The 15761-nt window shown below is 44.2% G+C and overlaps 9 protein-coding genes across 9 annotated transcripts, besides 4 other annotated features; 6 read left to right on the plus strand and 3 right to left on the minus strand.

The window, feature by feature from the left end:
* Window positions 1-46: 46 nt before the first annotated feature.
* NCR1 (sphingolipid transporter) lies at window positions 47-3583 on the plus strand (the record flags this gene model as incomplete). Its single annotated transcript, NM_211720.2, has 1 exon — window positions 47-3583. One exon carries the CDS (start codon window positions 47-49, stop codon window positions 3581-3583), a length of 3537 nt encoding a protein of 1178 aa, NP_986658.1.
* Window positions 3584-3756: 173 nt separating this feature from the next.
* Window positions 3757-5367, plus strand: AEP3 (Aep3p; the record flags this gene model as incomplete). The annotated part of the gene is made up of 1 exon (NM_211721.1): window positions 3757-5367. The coding sequence occupies one exon, from the start codon at window positions 3757-3759 to the stop codon at window positions 5365-5367; it is 1611 nt and encodes a 536-aa protein (NP_986659.1).
* Window positions 5368-5791: 424 nt separating this feature from the next.
* LSP1 (lipid-binding protein LSP1) lies at window positions 5792-6709 on the minus strand (the record flags this gene model as incomplete). Its single annotated transcript, NM_211722.1, has 1 exon — window positions 5792-6709. The coding sequence occupies one exon, from the start codon at window positions 6707-6709 to the stop codon at window positions 5792-5794; it is 918 nt and encodes a 305-aa protein (NP_986660.1).
* A 367-nt stretch (window positions 6710-7076) lies between these two features.
* On the plus strand, window positions 7077-8453 carry ULA1 (Ula1p; the record flags this gene model as incomplete). The annotated part of the gene is made up of 1 exon (NM_211723.1): window positions 7077-8453. One exon carries the CDS (start codon window positions 7077-7079, stop codon window positions 8451-8453), a length of 1377 nt encoding a protein of 458 aa, NP_986661.1.
* A 28-nt stretch (window positions 8454-8481) lies between these two features.
* SPB4 (ATP-dependent RNA helicase SPB4) lies at window positions 8482-10410 on the minus strand (the record flags this gene model as incomplete). The annotated part of the gene is made up of 1 exon (NM_211724.1): window positions 8482-10410. The coding sequence occupies one exon, from the start codon at window positions 10408-10410 to the stop codon at window positions 8482-8484; it is 1929 nt and encodes a 642-aa protein (NP_986662.1).
* Window positions 10411-10448: 38 nt separating this feature from the next.
* On the plus strand, window positions 10449-11747 carry DEG1 (pseudouridine synthase DEG1; the record flags this gene model as incomplete). Its single annotated transcript, NM_211725.2, has 1 exon — window positions 10449-11747. One exon carries the CDS (start codon window positions 10449-10451, stop codon window positions 11745-11747), a length of 1299 nt encoding a protein of 432 aa, NP_986663.2.
* Window positions 11748-11920: 173 nt separating this feature from the next.
* On the minus strand, window positions 11921-12619 carry SNF8 (ESCRT-II subunit protein SNF8; the record flags this gene model as incomplete). Its single annotated transcript, NM_211726.1, has 1 exon — window positions 11921-12619. One exon carries the CDS (start codon window positions 12617-12619, stop codon window positions 11921-11923), a length of 699 nt encoding a protein of 232 aa, NP_986664.1.
* Window positions 12620-12727: 108 nt separating this feature from the next.
* Window positions 12728-13903, plus strand: HAT1 (histone acetyltransferase catalytic subunit HAT1; the record flags this gene model as incomplete). The annotated part of the gene is made up of 1 exon (NM_211727.2): window positions 12728-13903. The coding sequence occupies one exon, from the start codon at window positions 12728-12730 to the stop codon at window positions 13901-13903; it is 1176 nt and encodes a 391-aa protein (NP_986665.2).
* Window positions 13904-14465: 562 nt separating this feature from the next.
* Window positions 14466-14473: a centromere (Chromosome VII centromere CDE I element).
* Window positions 14466-14657: a centromere (Chromosome VII centromere).
* Window positions 14474-14640: a centromere (Chromosome VII centromere CDE II element).
* Window positions 14641-14657: a centromere (Chromosome VII centromere CDE III element).
* Window positions 14658-14994: 337 nt separating this feature from the next.
* Window positions 14995-15594, plus strand: LOC1 (Loc1p; the record flags this gene model as incomplete). Its single annotated transcript, NM_211728.1, has 1 exon — window positions 14995-15594. One exon carries the CDS (start codon window positions 14995-14997, stop codon window positions 15592-15594), a length of 600 nt encoding a protein of 199 aa, NP_986666.1.
* Between the last annotated feature and the right edge of the window lie 167 nt (window positions 15595-15761).

The following is a 15761-nucleotide window of genomic DNA, read 5'->3' on the forward strand; positions in this document are numbered from 1 at the left end:
CGGCGCGCCTTTTCATCTACACTCATCCCTTCCCACAGGAATACACATGCGAACAAACGAGATGCTCTCAGTAATCCTCGTGGGCGTATACCTTCTAGTAGGGCTACCATGTGGGAGAGCTGCGGCACAATGTGCCATGTACGGCAACTGCGGGCGGCAGAGCGCGTTTGGCGCAGAGCTACCTTGTCCAGTTGGCGCCGACTTCACCCCTGAACCGCTCAGCGCCGATGACTCGGGATTCCTAGCGAGCGTGTGCGGGCCCGAATGGGGGTCGATGGACTACGTCTGCTGCACGCGGGACCAAATGGTCAAGTTGCGTGCAAACCTGAAAAAGGCGGAAGCAATTATTGCATCGTGTCCCGCGTGTGCGAAGAACTTTGCCGCTACGTTCTGTCACTTTACGTGCTCGCCGGCGCAGCGGCAGTTCTTGGACGTCAAGGAGACGGAACTTTCGACCATTGGCAAGAGAATCGTTACTGAGGTTGATTTCTACGTGGAGTCGGAATACGGGGAGTCGTTCTACGACTCGTGCAAAAATGTCAAGTTTTCCTCTACCAACGGTTACGCCATGGACCTGATTGGGGGCGGGGCCCACAACTACAAAGAGTTCCTCAACTTCTTGGGTGATAAGAAACCCTCCTTGGGGGGCTCGCCGTTCCAGATAAATTTCAAGTACTCTTCAGAGACCGGGCAGGCCCCTCTCAATGAGAAGACATACGCGTGCAATGACACGGAATTCAGGTGTGCCTGTGCAGACTGCCAGGAATCTTGTCCGGTCCTGAAGCCGGTCAAGTCGGGGCAGTGCAAGGTTGGAAAACTGCCCTGTTTGTCGTTCGGCGCCCTGGTGGCGTACGGGGGCGCGGCGCTAGCACTGCTACTTTCTTACCTTTATGTCTCAAGGGCGAAGGGCGACGGCGTGTTGCTGCAGGATGATGCTATGGGTGACGATAACGAAGAATTAAATCGCCAAGCGGAGGACGAGCTGTTCCATGAGTACCCGACTTCGCGTTACCGTCTCAATGATGTGCTAGCAGACCACCTTGGATCGGTCGCTGCGTACTGCATCAAGTACCCATACCATGTATTGGGCGCGACTTTTGCAGTGGTATTGATACTGTCTTCCTTGATTCCCTTCTTTGGCCGGCTAGAGACAGATCCCGTCGCGCTTTGGGTAAGCAAGCGTTCTCCAAGGTTTATCGAAAAGCAATACTTTGACGAGAACTTTGGTCCCTTTTACAGAATGGAACAGATTTTTATCGCCAACGACAATGGTCCTGTTTTGTCATATGAGCATCTAGATTGGTGGTTCACTATCGAGAAGGAGATCACATCTGGGCTGCAGTCAAGCGACAACACGACTTTCCAGGATTTATGTTTGAGGCCCACAAGCGACTCGACGTGTGTTATCCAGTCCGTTACTCAATACTTTGATGGCATTTTGCCGCCGAAGAGCACTTGGCTAGAGGATTTAAAAACATGTGCGGAGTCGCCAGTTAGTTGTTTACCTTCGTTCCAGCAACCGTTGAATAGCAAATTGCTATTCAGCCACGAAAATATCACTGAATCCAATGCACTTGTGATCAGTTTACCCGTTGACAATCATACTCAATCGGCTGAACTATGGGAGCAGACACTGGAAGACTACCTATCGAAACTCGACGTCCCTAAGGGCCTACGTTTGAGTTTCAGCACTGAATCGTCCTTGAGCAAGGAACTCGGCAAGAATAATGACGTGACTATAGTTTTAATTTCTTACGTTATAATGTTCTTCTACGCGTCCTGGGCCTTGAAGAACAAGATGGGTAAACAACGGTTTTTGCTAGGTGGTACTGGTATCTTGATCGTGTTTTGCTCTATCCTATCCGCAGTTGGTATGCTCAGCGCACTAGGATTGAGCTCGACGCTAATCATAGCAGAAGTTATCCCGTTCTTGATCCTTGCCATTGGTGTTGATAATATCTTTTTACTCACAGGTGAATATGATAGAACAACAGCAGGCAACACGAGCTTGAGCATTGAAGATAGAATTCTAATATCGGTGAGAAAAATAGCCCCTTCAATCGTTACATCTGTTGTTTGCCAGACGGTATGTTTCCTATTAGCTGCGTTTGTTGGTATGCCGGCGGTCCGGAACTTTGCTCTTTACTCCGCCGCTGCCCTTTTCTTCAACTTTTTGTTCCAAATCACAGCTTTTGTATCCATTTTGACCTTGTATGAGAACAAATACGAAAGTTACCTCTCGAACACCTCGTTGGAGCAGGAGCCACCATTTTTCCTACCAAAACTCAGAAATGTCATCCTGAAGAAGAGCACTGCCATTGTATTTATCGTATGGAGTTTGGCTTCTATTGTATTCCTACCATATATTAGTATCGGTCTGGATCAAAAAATGGCAGTACCACAAGATTCTCACCTAACAACCTATTTTGAGGACGTGAGCCAATATTTGAATGTCGGTCCACCGGTATATTTTGTTCTTCGGAATCTAGACTTAACCAAAAGAGAGAATCAAAAGAAAATCTGTGGCAAGTTCACAACATGTAATGAGTTCTCCCTTGCAAATGTTTTAGAACAAGAGCGGAACCGGTCCACAATCACAGAGCCATTGACAAATTGGTATGACGACTTCATGATGTTCCTAAATCCAGCTCTAGATGAGTGTTGCCGGTTAAAGAAGGGTAGTCAGGAAGTATGTCCTCCACGCTATCCTTTCAGGAGATGCCAGACGTGCTATCCTCCAGGTACATGGGACTATGATATGACTGATTTCCCAGAAGATGGCGAATTTATGCGCTTCTTCAAAATATGGATTGACGCTCCAAGTGAACCCTGTCCACTAGGTGGGAAGGCGCCATACTCAAGCTCTATAATTTACAATGATTCCGTCATTGAAGCTTCCATGTTCAGGAGCTACCATTCTCCTCTTCGCACCCAAAAGGACTACATAGCAGCATACAAGGATGCAGAAAGGATAACAGGTGAATTCAAGGACTTAGATGTATTTGCATACTCACCGGTCTACATCTTTTTTGACCAATATCGCTCCCTCGTCTCGTTGACTCTCAAGCTTCTGGCTGTCGCGCTTATTACAATGTTCTGGATTTCCCTAGTTATGCTCGGATCTGTCTCAACCGCCTTGCTTTTGACAGGAACCGTGTTTATGATTCTTGTCGACATTGGTGCAAGTATGGTGCTTTTCAATATCCCCTTGAATGCTGTCAGCTTGGTCAACCTTGTGATATGCGTTGGTTTGGCCGTCGAGTTTTGTATCCACATCGCCAGAGCATTCACCCTGGTCCCTGTTGGTATCAAGAACAGCCGCCCATCCAGATCAGTTTATGCACTAGCAAGTGTTGGTGAGTCTGTCTTTAGAGGTATCACGATGACCAAATTGATCGGTGTGTGCATTTTATTCTTTGCACAATCAAAGATTTTCCAGGTATTTTACTTTAGAATGTGGCTCAGTCTAATCTTAATCGCTTCGCTGCATGCTCTAATATTCCTTCCAACCGCTTTGGCATTTTTGGGTGGCCAGAGTTACGTTGAGGGCAACAGTGAAGTTAGACTCGTTGACGCCGAATAAGAAATGTTCGTGTTGTCCGAAAAAATTCCGGACAGCATTTTTTTCTGAAAATTACAAGTTCGTTAAGTTTTCTTCCTCGAGCACTTGGTGCCGTTTACATAGTACATTGTAGTTCTCCAGAAACTGAGCATATGTCTGGATACCTTCGATCTATATGATCTTCCTTTCTATAGATGAATAAAATTGTACACAAAGTTGCTGAGGCATTTAGGAAAAATGGAGTCCCCCGTACCAAGTGGCTAAATCCGAAGACTATTTACGGGCTTGCCAATCAAAAGTTACTGGGTTCTGTAGAGGCTCCCCATGCACAAGGAACAGGTCTCAATACAGTACCTCAAGTTGAACATTATACTAAGGCATGTAGAACTAAACAGAGAGATATGGTGCGGTCCTACCTTGAAGCTACAGGTAGCACGCACTTTGCCAGGTTAAATACGCCTGCTTATAATAAGTCAAGTGCGCTAGAATTTTACGCAAAGCTGAAAGCACTACAGCGATATACTGAGGGGGAGGAAGTGTTATTTCAGATGTCGAGTGTTGAAGTTAGAGAGATAATTTCCCGCCTGGTGAAGCTAACACAGGAAGGAGACCAAATCCCCGATGAACAGCGACGATTTCCCACCGAACTATTCATGGACGTAGCACCTGTACCAAATTTTAATGATGATCCAGGCATACTAGAACAGTATATCGGCATTTTAACGCATTCAGCATTTTACTACCATAACACATCAAAGATAGACCCCATTCCGCATATATTGAGGGATCTTTTGCATCCCCAGAATGAAAAAACCGCATCGCTGCGTACAACAACCATGTTTAATGATCTCATATACTACTTCGGCAAGAAGTCGGACTATGCTTCCTGTCGAGAATACTACAGTCAGATGAAGCTGGAAAAAAAAACACCGAACATCGAAACGTATCGATTGCTCTTCCTAAACCTCTTGAAGAACATGCAGATTCCGAAGAAGCAACTTCCATACAAGGAGATGATTTTCTATCTCAATGATATGGAGAAATTTGGCGTTCCCGCCGACGCAAAGATATGGGCTTATTGTTATCATTTGCTGGTTGAGAGCGTTTCCAAAAAACTGCTACTCGAAAAAATGATACAACACAATGCGCCCATCTCCCCAGACTTCATTGTCAGTATATTGCGTACCCTGGATGTGGACTGCAAGGCTATACTAGAGTTTGCAAAGGAGTACTCTATTCCTTTTACCCCGAAGTTGCTGCGGTTATGCATTAGCAAACTCTGCAAGGAATACAAATTTGAATCTGCCTGGCAACTACTCACTTCACTGTGTCGAAGCACGGATGTTGTCACTACTGGCTCTGTTAATATCCTACTGAATGCTGCCGCTGAGAAGGGACGGTTAGATCTCGCAGTGCTGACCTATAACTCAATGAAAGTTCAGCTAGGTGTTACTCCTGATCTTCGTACCCATCGCCTAATTTTCAAAGCAATGGCTAGGAACGGTTACCATGAAAATTTCCAGGATGTCTATCATTGGGCCGTATGGAGCATGAAGCGCAGTACTTCTGGCTGGTTTGTTCATGACGCCTGGTCCCGGCGATGTGAGTCCATGATAAAGCAAAAATGCGGCAGTGTCACGCCTCCTACTACGGAGAACATGGAGAAGGTTGCAGCTATATTGCACAGAGGTGTCTGGGATAACAGAGGCCTGTTTATACGCTGCTGGGGGGAGTATAAAGAATTGCGCCACGTCTTCCGCCTGCTGGGGTCTATTCCGCCCGCATACAAAGGAAAGACCGCTTAATATACTCCCCTGGAATGTACTCGGGATGATACACGTTGGACTTTGTGCCTAATATTTATCACACTGCTTAGTTTTGTGGTCGACAATCAACATCCTGTTACGGCACGGTCCTAAGAAACCTGCTTGCCTACCAGTCCAATATCTCAATGGGAATTAAGTAATTATAAAAAGAAGTCTTCTTCTACATACTCCATACTGAATAGACGAGTATGAAGGGTTACTGCTGCATTCCGGTACTTTTGATACAGAAAAGCGTCTGTGGTACGAGGGACCAAATTAGCCGCCCAAAAAACAGATTAATTAAAAGATCGTCAAGATTTTAGTAGAAGAAAACTAGAAGCGGAAAATTGTAATAAAAGAAATTCAACGAACTCTTGAATTCCCTGGGAAGTCCTTCTGCGATAGACAAGACACGTGTGACTGATTACTTGGTGGCCTGCTCGGTCTCGTCCTGAGTTCCCTCCCAGTCATGTTCTTCACCGCCGTCTTCGCCATCATAGACGTCATCGACTGTTTGGTGGAATGACAAGTTGGGCTTCACGGCGGCAGCATCCAGGGTCCACTCTTCCAAAGCCTGCTCCGCATCCATTATAATCTGTCTAGACGCCTCGTAGCCGTCATACGCTGGTCTCGTCTCGCCCGGCGTGACAGGAGAATCGTCCAATAGCTCCAACAAGGCCTTACCATACCCTGCAATCAACGCGAACTTCTCGGAAAGCTCCCTGATCGCATCGAATTGGTAGTTGAACGCAGCCTTCAACTTTTCTCTTGTGATGTTCGACAACTGTGCCTCTGCAACAAGCGATTCTGCCTCCGCGCGCACAAGCTCCTGCTCCAACACTGGGATCTTGGGCGACTGTGGCTCCTTGTACTTCAAGTGGGCAATCTGGTCGGTGATCTTCTGCTTGCGGTCGCGCGAAGGTTGCACGGAAGCCTCGATGTTCCTGATCGACTTGACCGTCACCCGGTACTGGTCGTACTTGTCGATGAACTGGTCCTGTAGTTCCCCCAGTTCGTAGATGAGCACGCCCAGTTTGTCGGTCACGTCGGACACATCGTCGTCGTTGTCCATGCCCCACATCGACAGCTGCCGCGCAGCGGCGCGCCGCTCATTGGCCACCACTTCCAGCGCACGTAGCACCCCCTTTTCCGTCTTCACGAACGAAGACAGCTTCCGTGCCAACTCGGGGCCAAAGTTTCCCGCTGCATTCTTGCGGAACGAGGAAGCAATCCCGGCACGCCCAAAGAACTTGGAACGTGTGGAAGAGGGTGGGGGAGGGGGTGACTGGAGGTCTGACGCAGTAGGCGCCTTCTGGTTTCTCAAAGAGTATGTTCTGTGCATATTCTCGTGCTTAGACTGGTCTGGCAGTCGGTATTTGTAGGTCCGATAAGATTCTCAGACGACAGCAAGTAAAGTACAACGGTGGTCGGTGCCCCTCCAACGTCTTTTTTGTTGGTGTCCCTTATATACCCTCTTTACCCCTTTCTTCCTCAGAGTTTCCCGCTTTCGGGGGGTGTTTGCTCCAGCTTCGGGAACTTTGCTAGTCAATCGCAAGAGACAAGATCCTGGAGCCAGAAGACTAGTGCACCCTGCGGTGGTCTACAACGGAGGCAAATGACCCTGACTAAGCAGGAGGTCTCTAGAGGAAGAAGAGAGTGATTTTTTGCTACAGAGGAAAACATTTGAGGCTAGGGGTAGCTGGCAAGGGATGGACCGGTACGACCGGCAGAAGCGCTTGTGGGGTGCTTCGGGACAGCAAGGATTACGGCATGCGCACGTCTGTGTTATTGGGGGCGCGGATGGCGGACTTTGGTGCGAAGTAGCTAAGAATCTTGCTCTATCTGGGGTCGGGGCAGTCAGGATTATATCTACTGGGAGCAGTGACGATAGTTACGAACGGTTCTTTCAGCCAGCAGAATTGTGTTCGCTGAACACAGATGTCGGCTGGAGTTTCTCCTCATGGAAGGGCGCGGCGGTGGCTGCCGAGCAGTGGTCTGAGTGCTCGGCATTGATCGTAACAACGGGGGCACCTGGCGTCGTCGAAGAGGTGACTGCCAAGTGGCGTGAGCGCAAGATGCCAGTGCTATTATCAGCGCACTGCGCGTCTGTCTACGGCTACGTGCGTCTGCTGTCGCCAGAAACACATTGCGTTATTGAGGCGCATCCACAGCACCGCGTGCCAGACCTACAGCTCTACGCAGGATGGGGAGAACTCGATGAGCTTTGTGGGAAAACCGCAGTCTCGCAGCTGGACCCTGAGGAGAGGCAGGATGTGCCTTTTGCAGTTCTCCTGCGCAGTGCTGTACGTTCTCTGGGCAGGAAGCCTGCGTCGCGAGAGGAAGCCCGAGCCGCGCTCGATGATTTGTATACCCCGAATCATTCTGGGGCAACTATAGAGGATATGAACTTCCTTGAAGCAGTCAAGTATGCACATTTGGCACTTGCCCCAACCGAACCGGTGCTGCCTCGGGTAGCCGAGGCGTGGGCTGCCATGCCGCCAGATCTGGAACAAGTGGGTGACCCCTTCAACCGGCAATTCTGGGTTCTGGTGCGTGCTTTGAAGCAGTATTTCACGGCTTATGGAAGCCTCCCACTTTCTGGCGAGCTACCTGATATGGAATCCAGTACGGTGAGGTACTATGAACTGAAGGACTGCTACGAGCAGAAAGCAAGGGCAGACAGAAAGAGACTTGCTGGCTTTCTGTCTTCTACAATCCCGGATGCTGTAATTGATGCGTTTTGTAGGAATCTGCGGTATCTGAGAATTATCCGACCTTCAAAGTTGATAGGGTTGGACGAAAGTCTGTCAGAATTGAAAAGAGTGAATACAGATGGAGCAATGCTCCTTTCAGCTTTACTCTCTATTCAGTACGGAATTCAAGAGCCGACAGTTAACAAAAAGGGATCAGAATATTTAAACAACATCAATCGCTTCTCTGGTAGTAATTTCTATCCAACTGTCGCCTTTATCGGAGGTGTGCTTGCTCAAGAGGCTACCAAATTCCTGACACACCAGTATGTACCCATCGAAAACACTTTTGTATATGATGGTCTATTAAATACTACTGAAACTATCATGCTTTAGGACAAGAACCGAAAACAAAATATATAGACTATAGATCTCCAAAGTCGCCCTGCATCCCGCTGTTAGTTTTCTTCTTCTTGCGCTGCCTCACGATGTCTTTCCAGTCCGTTTCGACTTCATTGTCGCTGTCATCGCTATTCTCTATCAGTTTTTCCTCTATCGCCTTCCTCTTTAGAGCCATCTTCTCCTTCCGCTGAAGTTTATTTTCCTTGGTGACCGTCTTCTTGGACCAAGCTTCATTGTTCTTCCGCATTTCACTTTTCAATTTGTTATTATCCTTCACATCCTTGGCTTCTTTCTTCGCTAGTTTTCGGGCCTTTTCCCTCTGAGGGTCCGCGTATGCAAACGAATCAAGGTCAATCGGTGGTGATACCAGCCATCCATCCTCTGGAATCGCATCCTTCGACAAGTATCTTTGTATTTCTGGGGTACCCGGTAGACGAATTAGGCCATGCATTTCCGCAATTCCAATGTAGTCCAGGGTTTGCAATCTAAATATCGAAGACGCAGTATGTTTCGAATAATATCTCAAGAAGGCGACGTATACCTTCAAGCTATGATCAAACCGTGCACGATCCTCTAATATCCAAGCTCTAATAATCTCAGGTAGTCCCTCGATTGGCTTAATTGCGACAGTATCAAGTTCTTTGGCTTCCACATTTTTTACCTGCAAGAAGGGAATATAATCTTCCTCCCTCCCCTGGTTGAGGAATACTATAGCTCTGCCAGCTCTATTTGCCCTTCCAGCACGACCACATCTGTGCAAAAAGATGTCAGCATCGATTGGCGGATCCATTTGCAAGACTAAATCAATATCCGGGATATCGATACCTCTCGCAGCCACATCAGTGGTTAGTAGCACAGCTTTGCCCAACTCCTGAGTAAACCTGTCTAGGGTCTTCATCCTTGAATTGGTCAGCAGCTTACCATGTAGCGAATATAGTTTAAGGTTTTCGTCCATCTTGTTAAGCTTCGCCAAATGCTGCAAGATAGAATAGAAATACGTGACCGCAATGCAGGTGGGGAGGTAAACGATGCACTTCTTGTATCTGTAATTGTTCAACAGGGTCAATAAAAGCTGTAACTTCATTCTAGGTTCGATAACAATATAGTTGATATCCAGAGACGAGGGCGCCTTATTACTTGTCTTTACAGATACCTTTACCGGATTTCTCATTCCTGTCTTGAACACTTGAGTTCCCGCACTACTGACCGTTGCAGAAAATAAGCCAGTTCTCCTTTGCTTGGGTAGCATCTTCAGTATTGTCTCGACATCCTTCTCAAAATTCATATCCAATAACTTGTCGGCCTCATCAAGGATAGCTGCGCCACATGAAGACGTCTTGATGTTTGGCATCTTAAGAAAGTCTAATAGCCTTCCAGGCGTACCAACTAAAATTTGCGGTCTATGTTCCAAAAACGCTGCAACATCATCTCTGACACTACTGGTATTGCTACCGATAAGCAACTGTGATTTTATAGGATATTCTCCATCTGGATAGTATGTCAGAAACGCTTCAATCACGCCCTGTATCTGTGATGCAAGCTCCCGCGTAGGGGAGATTATTATGGTGTGGAAGTGGCCTTTTTTGAGCTTTGAACTATTGGCATCATCCTGTATCACTCTCTCCAATACAGGTATGACAAATGCCACGGTCTTCCCCGAACCGGTCACAGATTCTACAACCACATCTTTGTTTCTGGCAAATAGCGGGATCGTCGATGCCTGTACAGGTGTCATGGTCTCATAACCCATGGCATCAACAGCAGTACGAATCCATGGTTGTAGAGTATAGTCTAGTGTATCCCATGATAAAGATTTCGACATTATGAAAGCTTGTGTTTCCTGTAGTCGACTATTGCTATTAAGATCTTGCTGGCGATGAGACGACTGAAGTCGTTCACTCGAATTTTTTGACATCGCAACGAAAAGAAAACAAAAATCGAGAAAAGACATGATCAAATTACATTTAGTAGCTCCTCTTCTCCTATGAGATGAGTTTCCTGAGCAGAATGCTAAAACTTGGGAAAGCAACTGCGACCGTGGGGGAGTGCGAGTATACGAAATGGAGTAAAGAACAATTGATAGAAAGGCTACTGCTCCTAGAAGGTGAAGGTAAGAGGTCAGCGGACACTAGCGTTGCCAGTGAGGATCCAAAGAGGAAGAAGACGAACGAGAATGCAAAGAAGGTCAAGACGAAAACACCTAAAGAATTCGACTTCTCGAAGTACAATACCCGGTTTATTGCGCTGAAGTTTGCATATCTGGGCTGGAACTACAATGGCCTGGCGATTCAAAAGGATCCCACACCGCTTCCAACTGTCGAAGGAACCATCCTTGAGGCAATGAACAAATGTCGGATGGTGCCATCGATGGTACCACAAGACTATAAGTTTAGTAGATGTGGGAGGACGGACAAGGGAGTGAGTGCCATGAATCAGGTTATTTCGTTACGTGTCCGCTCCAATCTAACACCCCAGGAGCAGGAGGATCCCGCCAACGATGCCCGGGAAATTCCTTATATTCATATCCTGAATCAGCTGCTACCTGATGATATCAGGATATCTGCCATCTGTTTACGGCCTCCCAAAGGGTTTGATGCAAGATTTAGCTGCAAGTACCGTCATTATAAGTACTTGTTCAATAAGAGTGGCCTGGACCTTTCGAAGATGGAGGAGGCTGCTAGACTATACGAAGGTGAACACGATTTTAGAAATTTTTGCAAGTTGGACGGGTCTAAGCAAATTACAAACTTCAAGCGGACCATTCTAAGTGCCAAGATTCTACATGTAGATGGCGATATGTACTGTTTTGATTTGCTTGGTTCTGCCTTCTTGTGGCATCAAGTAAGGTGCATGATGGCCAACTTATTTATCGTGGGACAGGGTCTAGAACCTCTAACGTTGATCAACAACCTTTTGGATGTCGAAAAGAACCCCCAGAAACCAGTATATGATATGGCAAGTGACATCCCGCTAATACTTTACGATTGTAAATTTGACGACATGGAATGGCAGTTACCTGATCTCTCTGCCGAGAAAGCATTCAAGACCACTAGGTCTGTTGATGGCATATATCTGGACTATCAACTAAAGGCAGCAGTGTCTACTATTTTCAAAAACACATTGCCAAGAGCTGATAAAAACGAAAAGATAACTATTAATGTGGGAGATGGGAAAGGCAAGGTAGTGAACGTGTACCAAAAACTGTTTGACCGCCAGTTTTCAGAATCGGTAGAAGCAGTCAACGCTAAATACAAGGAACGTAAGCGCAAAAATACTAAAGGCCAGTAACGTTTCTGTTCCAGTAGCTTGCCGTCTGAATTTTGTAACACCGTAAATATGTGTCTGAAACGTGTAAACCATATGGGTTTCGTTAGATGGTTCTAAATATTACCTTTGAAAAACGCGCATCGCGCAAATCTGTGCTAGTTACGAGTTCATTACGTAATTTAGCTTGAAGTTCATCAGTATGTACGCATAATCCAGGCGGGATCCCAATACAACGTTTCACCATCTGCCTGTTCATCAATCCATAGAAGTCCCTTAGCTACCATTTCCTCAAGTACAGCTTTACTCCGGACGCTTTTCCATTCCAGATTTGCGCGTAGTAAAGCAATGCTGGCATGACCTAATATGGAGCATATCTCTAATATTTTTGTCTGGTCTCCTGTTAATTCGTTTGGAACGCTCCTTAGGTATTTCTTACCTTTTATTATGAAAACTTCAAAACCTCCATCGAGGCTTTTCATCATGGATATAGCTTTTTCAAGATCATCCACTTGCACCTTGGTTCCTTTAAAGTAGCCCCGATGTAAGTCTTCGAAGGCTATTATCCCGCCATTCAAATCCTTAGTTCTCCTACATATTTCTATCACTTTCACGCACAATTCATAATAATAATCGTCAACATGAAATAAATGTTTATCTTTGTCAAATATCAATAGTGGATCAATCCCGATCTTCGAACACATTTTTAATACCTTCACTCTTAATTCAGGATTCGCACGCAACTCCTTATTGTTATCTTTGGCGAATTCGGCTAATCTTTCTTGGAAAATGGTCAACTGTTCTTTGAGTTCTTGGTTTTGTCTGTCAAAGTTGATACCGAGTGTTTCATAGTCTCGAGTTACTTCATCAAATGCGGCAACACCGAACTTCTTCATGTTATCCCTGATCTCCTTCTTTATGTTGAAAACGGAACACTTTCAGCTTTGAATTTTTCTTGTTCTTCATACATGTAAAGCAATAATCGACGACAAACACTGCACAGCATGGCTGAAGAATTGAAGCCAGAGCTATGGACTACGTCTAGCAATTCAGCATTAAAGTTGTCACTTGTTAATGATGAAAATGCTGTCCAATTCTCACCTATATTCACTTATCCTATTTTCGGTCAAGCTGAACAACTATTTGGCTACCAAGACCTGAATATACTACTCGCCTTCGATTCAGTTACATTCAAACCCTTCCTCAACATCAAATATACCAAGAAACTTGAGCGTGGACTTGATGATGTTGAAGGTTCCATATTGAAGTTCCTTCCAGAAGGAGATGTTATCTTGAAAGATGAGGTGGAGTGGGTCGATGCGTTCAATGGTGAAAGAGAGAAATTTGCTCTACCAAACAGTGAATCGAAAGTTGCAGAATACACTTCTGGCGGAGAATCGTTTGCCATTTTTAAGGTTCACTTGTCAGACCCTAACATAAGACAGCTGCATAGACGGATGCAGATATTCACTCTTCTTTTTATCGAAGCCGCATCCTACATCGATGAGGACGACTCCGCATGGGATATTTTTATGACGTTCAATACATCTACTCGTCAATGTATTGGATACACAACTACGTATAAGCACTGGAGGTACATCAATGGCCAGGAATTTGACAGCTCAGAAAAGACCACCAAGAGGGCAAAGATATCCCAATTCATAATTTTTCCTCCATATCAGTCAAAGTCACATGGTAGTCATTTGTATTCCGCGGCGATTGATGTGTGGTCTAAAGAGGAGAAAATATCTGAAGTGACTGTAGAAGATCCAAACGAAGCGTTTGATGATCTTAGAGATCGTTGCGATTTCATGAGATTGTCTGGTTCTGGACTATCAAGCTCGATTCCAGAAGATGTTCCCATACCGAGGACGTGGTTAACTGAACAAGCACGCAAATACAAGTTATCCCTAGTACAATTTACGCGGTTAGTAGAAATGATTCTACTATATGATAATTCTCCAAATTTCGAAATACAGGTGAAGGCTAGACTGTATCAGAAAAACCATGAGGTTTTAACAGGCATGGATAGCGACACAAGGAAAGCTAAGCTACAAGAAGCTTTTACTTCGCTGAAGGAGGACTATGCTCGTATATTGCAAAAAGTGCCTAACAGAAGACGTGTACTACCTAGTGATGAGGAAAACGCAGGAGAGTCTAAGAGACACAAAAAAGAGTAGTAATAGCGCATCCAAGGCTCAGGAAACTGTGTGCTCTACTAGTTACGTATATTTTCCTTAGAATTCATGAATTCTAAGCGGAATTATATCTCACTATGCTTATTATAATGTATTAAATAAACTTTACGTTTGTGCTTTAAACTTTTACTGTCAATAACGTACTTCTTTCTTAATTGAGCCCGTCATCTAAATTTTTAAAAAATAAATTTTTCAATAATTCTGAGAAAAATAAATAAAATTATATTAAATATAGCTCAAAATCCACGAACTATTTAAGACTTGACCAATAACATGCAGTTAGTGCTTAATACCAAAGAAGGAACGATATACATATATATATATATATCAAATATGATTACCACTATCAAAGGACGGTATATCAAGAGCTTTTAGACGATGTCTGTAACTTAATGCACTACTATGCGCACTTTCAAACAATGACACTACTCTGTGCTCCTTAAAACTACCAAGCCTAAAATTATACATGAATCAAAAATAAATATTTTCAAGTATTCCAATATATAAATATAAAATATTTTAAATTATTCCAGCATTACTTTAATCACGTGAATAATTTTCACAAAGATTTTACAATACTATTATTTTTTGAAATATATTTAAAATATATTAGAGAATACACGCTTCTATAAATTTATAATATAATGTTTTAAAACATAACATATATACCTGTTAATATAATCTATTCGTAACATTTTAAATCATTACATTATTTTGTATGTGTGTTTGTTCCGAACTATAAAAATATGTTTAAATGTATAAAATTTTGTGTATCATGTTTGTACCTAATATGTAAAATGGATAAAATTGTGCTATTATCTGAAATTTTTATTGATTTTGTTTAATTTATTTGATTTTTTTTTTTAATTTAAAAAAATCACAATTAAATAAAGCTAGTCACCATCTTACAAATTTTAAAATAGATGGGGGAAAAAAGTAATGTGCTTTATTGTCAAATTCACAACAAAAACTTTTCGGTGATGCTTTTCGATGTTCATCGCCATCACAGCCTAAGAGATAACTACATTGATCACAACCTCTAGGTTTATTTAATCTCGAGAGCATATAAAGTTATGGCTGGCAAACAAACCAAGACGGCGAAGCGCGCGAAAACTCAGAACAGAACGAGAGAAGTGACTTCTGAGGTTTTCCAAGATTCACAAGCTAGGAATCAACTAGCTAATGCTCCAAAGGTTGAGAAACCGTCGGCCAGGAAGGCTACAAAACGTCAAGTGAAAAAGGAGCAGGCTGTTGTCCGTTTATATGGTACTCGCAAAAAAGAGAAGACCTATTCTGAGAAGGAGCTTAACATTCCAACTCTCAACAGAGCAATTGTTCCAGGTGTTAAAATTAAGACAGGAAAGAAGGGTAAGAAATTTGTTGATGATCATGATCTTTTAACTTTAAACAGGCTGATCAAGACTATTGGCGATAAGAATGACGAAGTTACTGAAAGTAAGCTGGAGAAAGCTAAACGCTTAGAAGAAATCCGTGAGCTAAAGAAGCAAGAACTAGAGCGGAAAGAACAAGCTAAGAAAGAAAAGCTGGATGACAAGATGGATGAACTTAAGCGGAAAGCATCTGTTGCAAGAACCCTTCGTAGAAAGAATAAACGTCACGAGAAAAAGTTAGAAGACGTACCAAAGTCAAGCAAGAAGGTCTCTTTCGCATAGATATCATTTGGAACATAGCATTTATACAATCAGCCATTATTTCGGTATGCGACCACTCCAGGTAATCTCTTACTGGAGGTCTAACGCTTATCCCTTGGAAATTTTGAGCAGCCACCGCATCTATTTTGTATCTTTATTCTGGACTGTGGAGAACCAAACTACATGTG

This window comes from Eremothecium gossypii, chromosome VII (assembly GCF_000091025.4).
Source record: "Eremothecium gossypii ATCC 10895 chromosome VII, complete sequence".
Taxonomy (NCBI): Eukaryota; Fungi; Ascomycota; class Saccharomycetes; order Saccharomycetales; family Saccharomycetaceae; genus Eremothecium; species Eremothecium gossypii.